General features: G+C 37.2%; 1 protein-coding gene across 6 annotated transcripts in view; it reads right to left on the reverse strand.

The window, feature by feature from the left end:
* LOC121443339 (N-acetyltransferase ESCO1-like) overlaps positions 1–15,621 on the reverse strand; it is a 77,657-nt gene that overhangs the window by 38,169 nt on the left and 23,867 nt on the right. For all 6 annotated transcript variants that reach the window (XR_005973653.1, XR_005973654.1, XM_041645066.1 and 3 more), the window contains 3 exons: positions 13,174–15,306; positions 2,733–2,841; positions 721–784 (listed from right to left, as the gene is read on the reverse strand). Coding sequence is in view for 4 of the 6 variants with exons in the window: in XM_041645066.1 (XP_041501000.1) it covers positions 721–784; positions 2,733–2,841; positions 13,174–14,709 (1,709 nt within the window). In the remaining 2 variants the exon portion in view is untranslated. The remainder of the gene's footprint in view (positions 1–720; positions 785–2,732; positions 2,842–13,173; positions 15,307–15,621) is intronic.

Genomic DNA, 15,621 nt, shown 5'->3' on the forward strand with positions numbered 1-15,621 from the left:
GACTCACTCACTTTCCTTTCCTTAAAGCGCTCTCACACATCTATACCATCCAGTGCTTCAAAGAGTGAAGGGAAACAACTCTTACTACTGCTGGCAGCATAAATCAGAAAAAGCAGAATGTCGATTAAATAGATAGCTACTGAAGAAACCAAGAAATACGCTCACAAGGAAATCAAAACAAAATTTAGAGGTAGGAAAGTAATATGCTCAGAACACATTAGCTTTAAAAGAATTTTTTAAACTTGACAGTGATGGCACATGACTTTAATCCCAGCACTCAGGAGGCAGTCAGGTAGATTTCTGTGAGTTCGAAGCCAGCCTAGTCTACAGAGCTAGTTCCAAGACAGAGAAACCCTGTCTTGAAAAAACAAAAAAACAAAACAAAACAAAAAGAACTTTTTAAAAAGGTTACTACTTGAATAGGCACAGAAAAAGTTCAAGGACACTGGAATACCTTTAAACCCAGCACTTTAAAAGAGGCAAAGGAAGGTAGAACTCTGAGTTCAAGGTCAGCCTGGTCTAAACTGTAGATCCAGGACAACCAGGGCTACACAGAGAAAGGAGCAGGGTGGGGGTGTGGAAAAGAAGGAAGAAAAACAAAAATTTTCAATAGCAACAAAATGGAAAATGTGAGTAAATTATGATTACTAGGGTTGGGTTGCTAAATAACAAATCTAAGAACTCTCAAGTACAATTTCTTAAATGAAAGTGATGCCTTACCTGTGCTTGCTGTTGATGGATGCTTCATTACCAAGTACACTATGGGGCTGCTTAGGAGCTGATCCTGTGAGTTAATAAAGCACATGAAACGTACAGTGAACTTATTTTTAAAATGAATGAGTGAGTATTTAATACCTGCATGAATGTCTAGACCCTCAGAGGCCAGAAGAGAGCATCATATCCTCTGGGACTGGAATTACAGATAGTTCTGAGCCACTATGTGGGTGCTGGAAATTGAACCTGGATTCTCTAAGAAGAGCCAGTGCTCTTAACTGTTGAATCGTCTCTCCTGCCCTATGAAGTTGATAAAAGAACCCATGAATGTGAAAAAGAGCATGGAGGAGTATATAGGAGGGTTGGAGAAAGGAAATGGAAAAAATGACATAATTATAATCTCAAAATAAAATTTAAAATAAACAACTAATAAAATTAAAACCACCCTTTTGGAAATCACCTTTCAAACTGAGGCAGAAAGCTTTGCACTATAAAGTCAGACTAAGGAGAATGCAAAGAGGTCTAGTAGATTTAGCTCTTTTTTGTTTTTTGGTGGGGTTTTTTTTGTTGTTGTTGTTACTTTTTCAAGACAGGGTTTCTCTACAGAGCTCTGGCTGTCCTGGGAATTCACTCTTGTGACCAGGCTGGCCTTGAACTCAGAGATCTACCTGCCTCGGCAAGCTGGGATTATAGGCGTGTGCCAGCACCCAAATCAGAGACCCACCTCCTGCTGGGATTACAGGTGTGTGCCACCACAACCCGCCTCCCTTTATATCTAAATTCCATCAATCATTAACAAATATTAATAAAAGAAATTTGCTCAATGGCTACATGACTAAACTCTAAACAGAAATAAAAACATTTTATTTAAATTTTGGGGAGTTTTTTGTTTTGTTATAGTTTTTGGTTTTTTTGAGATGGGGTTTCTTTGTGTAGCTTTGGAGCCTGTACATAGGACCAGACTAGCCTTGAACTCACAGAGATCCATCTGCCTCTGCCTCCCAAGGGCTGGGATTAAAGGGTGTGTGCCATCACCGCCCAGGTAAAATTTTATTTTTTAGAATGTTAACTATAGAAATAATTAAACTCAATTAAGGCACACTATTTTTCAGTAAATGGAATTCTCATGTACTATACTAATTCTTCCACTACTCTGAGTGAAATGTGGGCACTCAGTAGCAGCTGACCAACACTATGCTCCAAGTCTAATTTTTCTTTAGAAAAAATAATACAATTAGGGTTCTAGATCCTCTGTTGCTTCATTTGACATAGGTGAGTAAACATCTATCCAACAGTTCACATAATATTGAAACTCATAAGGTTAGAAAGCTTTTGTGCGGGGAGGGGGGGGGATGCACACCTTTCATCCTAACACGTGGGAGGCAGAGTCAGGCAGATCTATGAGTTCAAAGCCAGCCTCGTCTACAGATTGAGTTCCAGGAGAGCCAGAAAAACACAGAGAAACCCTGTCTCTGAAAAAATGAAATGAAATAAAATAAAATAGAGCTTTTGTACAGTGTAAGTGGAAAATATGAAACACAGATAAACTTTTAATTCAAAGACAGACTCACTGAGTACTGAGGGTTAAAGAGAAAAACCCACAAGGGTAAAGCACAAATAGCTAAAATCTGAGAAATAAGCATATACCCTCAACTTAAGCAATTCATTAAGGAGTCCTTCTCTACAGAATTCAAGAAAGGAGCTACCAAAACAAAAGAACGTTAAGTAGGCACACAAAAGAGAGCCATTTAAGTACTCCCCCAATAGAAGCAATTCCCCTGAAAGAATTAATGATAACCACAATTTCAAAACTACACTAAGAAAGCAGGGTGGTCATGGTGGTTCCAGGACTCAGGAGGCAGAGGCAGGTGGATCTCTGAGTTAGAAGCCAGCTAAAAACAAAAACAAAAACCATAAAAATGGTTAACAGACCTATTTCACATAAAAGTTTTCTCTTAACAGTAATAAATAGACCATTTAATATTGTAAAGTACAAATAAGAAATGTCAAAGTATTACCTGGAAATTTTCTGTCTCCATCAATCTTTGCTTGACTGGGAAGAGTTGAAGCAGCAGTGTCTTCTAATGCGTTCTTCTCCACCTTAGATACCGAACATAAGCTGAAATTCTGAACACATATGCCAACGTTTTTAAGTCAGTCTCTGGGATTTATTCTAATACATTTCCAGCAAATTCTGACTACTAAAAATGTTTTTGTAGCAATACTTCATAATTGGAGTAATTCTTATAGATATGCCTAAAGTTAGTTGTTCATTATATTGCAAAAAGTTAGCATCTTAGTATCAGTTACCATTAATACCAATGCTAAATTTAAAACAGTTTACCGGATCTTTAATCCCAGGAGGCAGAGGCAGCCAGATTTGTTAGTTCAAGGCCATCCTGGTCTACATAGGACAGCAAGGGCTACATAATGAGCCCCTTATCTCAAAACACCAAAAAGCCCAACACACACACACACACACACACACACATTAAAATGACAGTATTTTTATGTGAAGGACCAAGTAAAATATATTAACACCAATTTCCCGTTTCTTTCTGCTCCATTAATTTGACTAGGTAATCTATATGTTTCACATTAAATTTCTATATTGACCTGACCAGCCTAGAGTAATATTTTCCTTTATTAAACTTGAACCTGAAACAGCAGTGGCAACCCACACCTGTGAATCAGCATCAGAGGTCAGACAGAGAGAGCCCCACAGCAGCCTGCTAGAGAAACAGCTACCCTGCTGCATTACAGCTAGAGGAGCAACCGCCAGAGCTATGGCCCCACTTGCACCTGGAGGAGTGACCTAGACACTCTGCCCTGCCTGTACCCGGAATAGCAATCAAGCAAACCACAGCCACCAATTGGGAATCCCTGAAGTATAGGCTCCACCAGTACCAATTGGAAGAAGAGATGGGTAGACAGCAGTGTAAGAATACACTCAAAAATATAAAGAGCAAGGGGCTGGAGAGATGGCTCAGTGGTTAAGAGCATTGCCTGCTCTTTCAAAGGTTCTGAGTTCAATTCCCAGCAACCACATGGTGGCTCACAACCATTTGTAATGAGGTCTGGTGCCCTCTTCTGGCCTGCAGACATACACACAGACAGGATATTGTATACATAATAAATAAATAAATATTAAAAAAAAAAAATATATATATATAAAGAGCAATACAGCACCACCAGAAACAAGTGGATCTACAACAGCAAGAACTGAACATCCCAATTCAAATGAAGCAGAAAACCTAAAAATAACTTTATGATGGTTGTTAAGGCCCTTAAAGAGGAAAGAAAATTCCATTTTAAAAAAAAATGTAGGAAAAGACAAATTGGAAGAAATCAATAAGTCCCTTAAAGAAAACCAATCAAAAAACAATCAGTTGAAGGAAATGATTCAAGATTTAAATGCTAAAATAGGGGCAATAAAGAAAACATAAACCGAGGGAATTCTGAAAATGGGAAATCTGGGTAAAAGATCAGGAACTACAGCTGCAAGCATCAACAGAATACAATATATGGAAGAGAGAATCTCAGGTGTTGAAGATACTATAGAGGAAATGGATTCAGCAAAGAAAATCCCAAAATATCCTGGAAATATGGGACACAATGAAAAGGCCAAACCTAAGAATAATAGGTATAAAAGGAGAAGGAAGTTCAACTCAAAAGCACAGAAAATATATTTAATAAAATCATGGAATAAAACATCCAACCTAAAGAAAGATATGCCTATGGAGATACAAGAAACTTACAGAACACCAAACAGACTGGATCAAAAATTAAAAAGGGCCCTTGCCACATAATAATCAAAACACTAAACATACAAAGTAAAGGAAGAATATAGAGCTGCAAAAGAAAAAAGCCAAGTAACATATAAAGGCAGACCTATCAGAATTAGACTTGACTTCTCATTAGAGATACTAGTCATGGTCAAGCGTTATGCAGACATTAAGAGACCACGGATGCCAGCCCAGACTAGTATATCCAGCAAAACTGTCAATCACCGTAGAAGGACTTCCATAAATTAATATAATTTCTGTGTAATTATTTCAGGCGTAAGCTAGCCGGGCAGTGGGACACAGGCCGCCCCTTCTACTACAGACCCTCAACGTGGTCTACTAACTCCACATAAAACCTGAGAGGGCTTGAAAAGGAATTCTAGACAAACAGGAAAAAACAGAGTTTAACACAGCTTTTTGTTGTTTGCTGGGCATGCCGCAGAGAGATTTCCTGACTCAGCAATAGCAGGAGAAAAAAAGCCAGGCCATTTTAAAACAAGGCTTCCTGGGCCCTGCCACTGGTGCAAACTTCGGCTATGGAGCATTTGTGGGCCCAGATGTTCTGTGCCTATTCGGGATAGGAAAGAAAGTACTCTGAGACCATGCCTGTGACTCAGTGCTCCCTGCCTGGGCAGGTGGCGGGATCAGGTTTACTAGGCATGAACAAGCAGGAGAGCATGGCAAATTTCTGCCGCCATACAGAGAGATGTTTCCTGGCTGCACACTGCTCTGCATGGCCGATTTGGTTGTAACTCATATAAAAAGGATTTATGTATGGCACGCTCATTCTCCTGGTTGGACTGTTGAGCACAGCTCCTACCTGGCGGCCCCAGAGCTAGCAGAAATAGTATGCCCACCATTTTGAAATTGGAGAGAGGTGGGGCCAACATACAGAGCAGCTGCAACCTACCTGCTTAGCATTTTAAAAGCTCTGCAAGACAATAGAGAATTAAAGACAATGCAATAGGACCGATTCAGAAATAAAAGACCTCTAAATGGGTCATACTGTTAGATAGACATACACAGGCGTGGGAGAGAGAGGAAAAGAAAAGAGTATTAAAAAGTCATAAAGTAAAGTAAAAAAGGTAAAGTCTTTAAAGAGACAGAGTAAAGATAATAATGAAGAAAAATAAGCCACATAAAAATGGAAAATTCACAGAGAGTCTGGATTATGTTTATTGTGTTTTCTTTATTTTTTTGACTGTGAAGAAGTACAGAGAGACATTTCATTGTGTGGTCTGCTAAGCTAAACCAGCACGTATGTTCTAAAGGTATCATGACTTCCAAATTTGTATCTAAGGATATGCTTTGGAAAAGAGGTTCTTCTTTTGTTTTCACAGATGAGACACTGTGAATTGCTTCTAGACCAATATGGTATAACAGACCACGCCCTCCTGAAAGGTTGCCGTAAACACCGTCAAAAAATTACTCAACCGGTGACTGAGATTGAACCTAGCACATAGTTTACACCATGAAAGACCTGATTAACAGCGCCCCCATTCAGCACAAAGCAGTTTGGAGAAAAATAACTGTGCCCATATTCCCAAATATTGTTTATAAATGTTCTTTAACATTTAAAGGGGGATATGATATAGATATGGATAATTTGCATAGGTATGGATTTTGCTTTAGTGATATAAATTTAAGGTCAATTTTGTTATATGTATATGTATTTCTGATCTTGATTAAGGTATTGTGATTGTGTAGTTCATTTAAAAAAGTAATGTATAATTAGGAAATATAGGTTAATGAATGATCATCAATAATAGTCAAGCTTGCAGTCATGTTAGATTTTCTAGATATATAGAGATATATTTCAGTTAGATAAGACATTCTTCATATCTTTCAAGGACTACAGAATATGGCATTTAATGTTTTAATAAGTTAGGGCTTTTCATGACAATGAGACACATCTGCTCCTGGCAGCACCAATCTACTTCAAGAGGAAGTTGGGCATCGAAGAGGCTCCTTGTGGAGTTGATTAGCCATTTGGGCAAGAAACTGCTCTTGCCTGGACTGTTGCATAAACTGGACACAAAGAACCCACAGAGAGAGGACTGCTGAATTTGCCTAATGGTAAGACAATCCATCAGGGTCCCTGATTCATGAAAGAGTCTGCGAGACATTCTGCAGGATACAAAAGAAAGTGATTGAACTGTCTTTGAAATTTCCTGCTTCATGGAAAAGTCTGTTGGATACTATGGGCCCGAAGGCCGAAGATGGATGCCCCAACGGTACAGAAAAAACTTTGGGTGACTGTCCAGGCAGGGAAATGTCTCTGTCATTTCTAGAGTTTTGGAAGTTGCTTACTTCTTGTTTACTTAAGTAATATTATATCCTTCTGGAGTCTTTGATGGAGGTGAAAAATGAGTAGTTATTATTATAGTTTTCCTCAGTTATGATAAAAGATAAAATAGATATAAATATTGTAACTGTAATTCTTGCTTGATAACTGTTTTGTTATATGTAATTTTACTATGTTAAAGTGAAAGCCTTTCTTTTTTGTTTAAACAGAAAAGGGGAAATGGTGTAGGATGTGTTGCTTTCATTGGTTGAATAAAGAGACTGCCTCAGCCTTTAGATAGGGCAGAAACTTAGGTAGGTGGGAAAGACAGAACTGGATGCTGGGAAGAAGAGCAGAGTCAGGCAGACGCCATGAATCTCTGGCCCGAGATGGTCTATGTTAATCTTTCCCGGTAAGTCACGACCTCGTGGTGATATACATACTATTAGAAATGGATTAAACAAATACGGGAGAGTTAGCCAGTAAGAGGCTAGAAATAATAGACCAGGAACTGTTTAAATGAATACAGTTTCTGTGTAATTATTTCGGGGCCAAGCTAACTGGGGAGGCAGGACACAGCCCGTTGCTCGTCATTTTACAGATTTAACCAATACCCGGCCACAAACCCAGCCCTACACAAAATACTAGAAGGGACAGGCTAACAGACTGGATACAAAAACAGAATCCATCTTTCTTCCGCATACAAGAAATAAATCTCAAACTCAAAGACAGACATCGCCTCAGAGTAAAGGGTTGGGAAAAAATATTCCAATCAAATGGACCTAAGAAACAAAAAGGTGTAGCTATCCTAATATCTAACAAAATAGACATCAAGCTAAAATTAATCAAAAGAGACAAAGAAGGTCATTTCATATTAGTCACAGGAAAAATCCTACAAGAGAAAATTTCAATACTCAACATCTATGCCCCAAATACAAGGGCACCCTCATATGTCAAAGAAATACTTCTAAAGATTCAATCATACATTAAACCCCACACACTAATAATGGAAGACTTCAACACTCCCCTCTCACCACTGGACAAGTCAGTCAGACAAAATGTGAACAGAGAAATAAGGGAACTAACAGATGTTATGACTCAAATGGACTTAACAGACATCTATAGAATATTCCATCCAAACAGAAAAGAATATACCTTCTCAAACTGACCACATACTCGGAAACAAAACAAACCTCAACAAATACTAAAAATTGGAATAACCCCATGTATCTTATCAGATCAACAGGGCTTAAAAATAGAAGTCAACAGCAATACTAATTCCAGAAAGCCCACAAACATGGAAATTAAAAAATGCTCACCTGAATAATCAAAGGGTCAAGGAAGAAATAAAGGGAGAAATTAAAGACTTAGTAAAATTCAATGAAAATGACTACACAACATACCCACACATCAGGAACTGACTGAACTGCCTTTGGAATTTCCTGCTTTATGGAAATGTCTACTGGATACTATGGGCCTGTAGGCTAAAGATGGATGCCCCAATGGTACAAAAGAACTTTGGGTGGCTGTACAGGCAGCGAGATGTCTCTGTCATTTCTAGAGTTTGGAAGTTGCTTATTTCTTGTTTGCTTAGGTAATATTATATTCTTCTAAAGTCTTTGATGGAGTTGAAGAATGGTTATAGTTATAGTTTTCCTTAGTTATGATAAAAAATAAAGTAGATATAAATAATGTAACTAATTCTTGTTTGATAACTGTTTTGTTATATGTAATTTTACTATGTTAAAGTGAAAGCCTTTCCTTTTTTTAAACAGAAAAGAGGGAAATGATGTAGGTGGGTCTTCTATCTATCTGTTGTTTCATTGGTTAATTAATAAAGAAAACTGCTAGGCCTGATAAGGCAGAATTTAGATAGGCGAAGTAGACCAAACAGAATGCTGGGAAGAAGGCAGTGAGGCAGACGCCTCAGGCAGACGCTACAGCTCTCCTCTCCAAGATAGACGTAGGTTAAGATCCTTCCTGGTAAGCCACCACTTCATGGTGCTACACAGATCATTAGAAATGGGTTAATCAAGATGTGAGAGTTAGCCAGTAAGAGGCTAGAGCTAATGGGCCAAGCAGTGTTTAAAAGAATACAGTTTCTGTGTAATTATTTTGGGTAAAGCTAGCCATGCGGGGAGCTGGGCGGGAACACAGCCCACTGTTCCATTGCCGCTCCATCTACAGGTCTCCTGAGTCAATTGGGAGCGTAGGTACCTTGGGGGAGGGTTCATGGGGAGGGGAGAGGCAGGGGGGGGACAGAGAAAAATGTAGAGCTCATTATAAACCAATAAAAAAGAAAGAAATTAAGAGCTGCAAAGGAAAAAGGCTGAGTTACATACAAAGGCAGACCTATCAGAATTATATCCAACTTTTCAACGGAACCAATGAAAACCAGAAGGTCCTATACAGACACTAACAAATCACAGATGCCAGACCAGACTACTATACCCAGCAAAGCTATCAATCAACACAGATGGAAAAAATAAGACATTCCATGACAAAATCAGATTTAAACAATACCTATCCACAAATTCAGCACTACAGAAAATACTAAAAGGAAAACTCTAACTCAAGGAAGTCAACTACACCCACAAAATCACAGGCAAAAGATAATCCCATACCAGCAAATCCCAAAAAAGAGATATGAGCATACAATACTACAACCGACAACAAAAACAAAAAGAACAGAAACTAGTAATCAGTGCTCATTAATATCAATTAATATCAATGGCTTCAATTCACCTATAAAGACACAAACTTACAGAATAGATACGAAAACAGAATCCATCCTACTGCTGCATACAAGAAACACTCTTCAACCTCAAAGACAGATATATTATCTCAGAGTAAAGAATTGGGAAAAGATTTTCCAATCAAATGAACCTAAGAAACAAGTTGGTGTAGCTATTCTAAAATCAAACAAAATAGACTTCAAACTAAAAGTAACCAAAAGAAATAAAGGACATTCCATATTTGCCGCAGGAAAAACCTATCAAGAAGTTTCGATTCTAAACATCTATGCCCCCACATTTGTAAAAGAAACATTACTAAAGCTTAAATCACATATCAAACCACACACACTAATAGTGGGAGACTTCAACACACCACTCTCACCATTGGACAGGTCTGCCAGACAGAACTTAACAGAGAAATAAAAGAACAGAAGTTATGACTCAACTGAACCTAACAGACAGCTATAGAACATTTCACCCAAACACAAAAGAATATGCCTTTTCTTCTTACAAACTTCTCTAAAATTGACCACATACTTGGTCAATAGTTAAAAAAGCAAACCTCAATAGTTAAAAAAAGAAATAAATAGACAGACAGACAACAAACAAATAAATAAATAAATAAAATTAAAGATTGAAATAACTCCCTGTATCTTACTGGATAACCAATGCTTAAAGTTAGAATTCAACAACAACTTTAACTGCTTTCTGCAAACTCATGGAAACTGAACAATGCTGAAATGAATCACTACTGGATCAAGGAAGAAATAAAAAAGTTAAAGACTTCCTAAAGTTTAATTAAAATGATAGCACAACATAACCCAAACTTATGAGACACAATGAAAGTAGTGCTAAGAGCAAAGTTCATAGCACTAAATTTCTACATAAAGAAGTTAGTCAGATCCCACAACAGTGAATTAACAGAACAATTGAAAGCTTTAGAACAAAACGAAGAAAACTCACACGAGAAATAGGGTGAAAATAATCAGACTGAGGGCTGAAATCAATAAAATAAAAACAAAACAAAGAATCAATGAAACAAAGAGTTGGTTCTTGGAGAAAATCAAACAAGATAGACAAACTAACCAAAAGGCAGAGAGAGAATATCAAAATTAACAAAATCAGAAATAAAAACACAGATCAATGACCAATGGAATCTAATCAAAGATCCTGACATAAATCCACACAACTATGAACAGCTAATTTTTGACAAAGAAGCTAAAATTGTACAACAGGAAAAAGAAAGCATCTTCAACAAATGGTGTTGGCATAAATGGATATCAACATGTAGAAGAATGAAAATAGATCCATATCTATCACCATGCACAAAACAAGTTCAAATGGATCAAAGACCTCAACATAAATCCAACCACAATGAACCTCACAAAAGAGAAAGCGGGAAGTAGCCTTGAATATTATCAGCACAAGAGACCACTTCCTAAATATAACACCAGTAGTACAGACACTGAGAGCAGCAATGGGACCTCCTGAAACTGAGAAGCTTCTGTAAAGCAAAAGATATGGTCAACAAGACAAAACAGCAGCCTACAGAATGGGAAAAGATCTTCACCAACCTCACATCTGAAAGAGGGCTGATCTCCAAAATATACAAAGAACTCAAAAAACTGAACCAAAATACCAAATAATCCAATTAAAAAATAGAGAATTTTCAAGAGAAGGCACTCAAATAGCTAAAAGACATTTAAGGAATTGGTCAACATCCTTAGCCATCAGGGAAATGCAAATCAAAACAACCCTGAGATACTATTTTATATCTGTAAGAACGGCTAAAATCAAATACACAGATGATAAGCTATTCTGGGGAGGACTGTGGAGTAAGGGGAACACTCCTCCATTGATGGTGGGAGTGCAAACTTGTACAGCCATTTTGGAAATCAGTATGGTGGTTTCTCAGGAAACTGGGAATCAATCTACCTCAAGACCACTATTGGGCATATACCCAAAGGATGATAAATCATACCACAAGAACATTTGCTCAACTATGATCATGACAGCATTATTCATAATAGTCAGAACCTGGAAACAACCTAGAAGCCTTTCAATGGAAGAATGGATAAGGAAAATGTGGTTACACATTGGATTAATACTCAGTGGTTTAAAAAAAAATGACATCTTAAAATTAACAGTCAATCCAGGCACAATGGACATTGCTTTTCCTAGTTTTTGCATAAATTCAATCTCACTCAAGTTTGGTCATAGCCCAAATGTCTCTAAAGTGAATTTTAAGTATTCTGAAAACTTCAGAGGGACTTATGTCTATTAAAAATGACCTTTTCAGCTTATATGATTTTCTCATGTTCAGGATATCAGGGTATGGTACTCATGCTAAGAATTAGAAAACATGTGTATTAGCCCTAAAACCTATCATAATACATGTGAGTTGTTTTACATTCTGTTGTTTTCTCATAAAATTAGATTAATATAAATTTACTTGTAATATAGAGAGCACCCAAGTTCTATACTTAAGAAACTCATTAATCAGCATTTCATCTTAGAAATAACTTTAGAAAGAAAAAGCTTCAACCACTTTGATAAAAGTTGAAAATAATTTCCCAAAGTAAGCATTAGATATTCCACATACTCAATTATTTTTTCAATTCCAATATTTTGATTATTTTTTTCATTAATTTTTGATTTGGTAGATGTAGTTCGGTGGTGGTAAGGATCTCCAAGCCTATGTAAGACTCATCTTAGTTTGATCCTCAGCACCACTTAAAAAAAAAACAACTATAATTTTTCTCTTAAAATACTGATTTATACTTTTAGAAATTTCCTTTGCCAATTGTTCAAAATTGCCATAGAAATCAACACAAAGGTCAGGCAGTGGTGGCACACGCCTTTAATCCCAGCACTCAGGAGGCAGAGGCAGGTGGATATGATGTCAACCTGGTTTACAAGAGCTAGTTCCAGGATAGGCTCCAAAGCTACAGTGAAACCCTGTTGGGGGGGGGGGGGACACCAACACCAAACAACAACCACAAAGAACAAATAAACACAAAGATGTTCTTTTAAAGACATTTAAATTTAACTTTTCCATTTCTTCAGGTAAAACATTGTTTTATCATAGTTGAAATAAATTTTAGGGCTTTTTGGGCAGAGGGGACTCACACATGCTAGGCAAGCTCTCTACTGCTGAACTATGTCTCTAACCCAAATAATTATTATTATTATTATTTTGGTTTTTCAAGACAGGGTTTCTCTGTGGCTTTGAAGCCTGTCCTGGAACTAGCTCTTCTAGACCAGGCTGGACTCGAACTCACAGTGATCAGCCTGCCTCTGCTGGGATTAAAGGTGTATGCCTGGCTCCAACCCAAAATCTTAATATTTCAGAAATGGACACAAGTTCTAAGTTCTAGATTTTAAATCACTAAGACATATGCTTTCTCTTTTAAAATTAATTTTTTCTTAAAAAGGGACTACTTCTGTGTGATAAAATTAAGAGCTATATTTCTAGTTATGCTCTCCAAGGAAATATGAGAAGCACACATTTATTAAAGGTAGAACATTCTGAGAGCTCCATTCCATGACCATAAGACTGGGCTAACAACTTTATCAATTCTTGATATAAAATGTTTCCAATATTTAGTAATAGAAAGAATTTGGCACCTCTATTGCACATAATAAAGATGATTACCTTATTTGGTGCTGACTCACAAGAATGTTTCATCTGATTATCCAATGGTGAATCAGGAGAGGGTTTAATATGATTATCCAAATGACAATTTCCAGGAGCCCTCTTCGTGGCTTTATTAATTTCGATAGCAATATTATTAATTTTAACTTCTTCAGATTTCCTTCCTTCCATTTTATCCTGTTGGCAAGTTACATTACTATGTGGTTTCTTATCTAAGAATGTATTCTGAGACACTGAGTGAGACATTTCTAAAACTGCTGGTGAAAAACCAGTTCGTAGTAAGCCCAATGTAGGAGATACTTGAGAGTCCAACTTATGTTGCTGCACAGAGTTAAATTTTGAGAGTTTAATTTTAGTCCAGTTGGAGTTCCTCTTCGTTGAGCTATTTATTCCATTTAGTATGCATTTCACAGGCTTTGTTTTCCTACTGGGAAAGAAACGGTTACACTGCATGTTCTGGTTTGTTTCTTTCTGAGGGAGCATTTGTCTTTCAACATCAGCCCCTTCCGATGTGACTTCTGTAGGCTTCTCCTCATTTATCCTTTCCATGTGTGACGATTCCTTTTTTACCTCCACAGTATCTGATTCAATTTCACCAGCAATTTCTTCACAAAGTTGGAGAATGCTACCTCGCTTATTCTTTCCAGCTTGCTCCAATTCATGATCAATACTTTGTTCAGGCACTAATGGTTGTGGAATTTCAGGGAATTTTGTGCTAGTATTCACTTGTGTGTGAGCTGATTTCCTCGGTTCATTCTTTTTAGAGACCACTGACGTAGCTGCTTTGAATTTTCTAACCTCAGAAGTTACAGGCACAGATTTTGATTCTTCTTTTCTAACAGTCTTTTGGCAACACTTCTCAGACCCTTGGATGCACTGAGAACTACAAGTATAAGCTGTCTGAAGCTGTACTTTGCGCTTCTTTCCTTTGGGAGAATGTATTACTTCATTCGTAACTGAACTTTTGTCCTCCTTACAATCAGACTCTATTTCCAGCCCTTTTCTTTTCACGTGCTTCTGACTTGCTGTGACTTTATCAGATCTATTCTGAGTGCTGTTGTTGCACTGCTCTCTTCTTGCTGGTCGCAAAGTCTGTTTCCCTGCTTGCGTGTGCCTCCGAACCCCTGTACTGCGCAAAGACCTGGTTGAGCACTCTGTTAACTGCTGCAGTCTTTGTGATCTCCGGGTAAGTTGTTCATTTCCTTTGACAGTTTCAAGTGCTAATTTTTCCTGACATAATCTCTTTTTTGTAGATTCTTGTGATTGTCCCTTCACAATTACCGTATTTTTATTAATGGATTTAGTTGCGTTTTTATCAGCTGCCGATGCTGACCTTGTACTCATTCGTGCTCCCAATTTAGGTTGATTTACTTTACTTTTGTTGGAAGATTTAACCAGTGCCTTAACAGCTTCCTTGGAACCTGATTTCTTTACTACACTGTTTTGAGAACCTTCAATTTCTAGTTCTAAATTCTCATCTTCAATTTCGTTAGTAACTTTGGAGGAATTTTCTTTTGATTTCTCCTGAATGGACATTATTCCTGAGTAATGTCTTCCTTTCTGAGGCCTTTTTGAGGACTGTGTCCAGGTAGGTGCAGATCTAAGTACTTAGGAATTTAGTATTATTACTAAAGAGCAGATCTTAAAAATTGACTTTAACTTATATTGATGTACATTTCCCACAGAAATACCAGGTGTTTCAAGTAAGGTTGCTCTCTGAAATTCCTAAGATATGAGAAAAGCTGGCATGAATGCTGAAAAAATATTTGCTCTCTGTTGAACAGGGAAATGGAAAGCTGAAGAAAATTAATTCTAATTTATTATTTTCAGAAGTTTTTATTTTTTATTAAAATAAACTTCATTCAGATCCAATTTGTTCTAATTATTTTAGTTTCAGGCCTAACCCTATTACTAGGAGTTATTTATCACTGACCTGTCTGCTTTGACAAAATTTCTGACAACTTTTTTCTTCTGAAGGCTACAGCTACTGGACACTGATGCATTTGTAACATGTCTTATGGCTAACAGGCTTCTTTCCTTGTTTGCCAAGTTTGTTGGTTTCTGGCTTCTATTTAATCTCCTTCGCTTAGTAAAGTACTCTATTAATATAGATTTCCTTTTGTGCTGCCATTTCTGAAAAAATAAAAAATAAACATTAAGTTTCTATATAATCCAAGAAGCAGGTCAATGATAATACTATGCAGAAAAACACCCCAATTTAAATAAAATTTAACTCCTTCTTTTAGACTACATTCTTTAGAATAACACAGTGAAGTCTTCAAAACATTTTTTATGCATGTTTTAGACTTATTTTAAGTGTATACGTATTTTGCCTGAATATAAGTGTACCACATGCATACTTGGTGCCCGTAGGTCAGAAAGGGACAATGGATCTTCTGGAACAGGAGGTATCAATATTTGGATGGCTATGAGTCAACATGTGGGTGC

The sequence above is a fragment of the Microtus oregoni genome, unplaced genomic scaffold, assembly GCF_018167655.1.
Source record: "Microtus oregoni isolate MIOR12 unplaced genomic scaffold, Mior012 000105F_ref0000443, whole genome shotgun sequence".
Lineage (NCBI taxonomy): Eukaryota > Metazoa > Chordata > Mammalia > Rodentia > Cricetidae > Microtus > Microtus oregoni.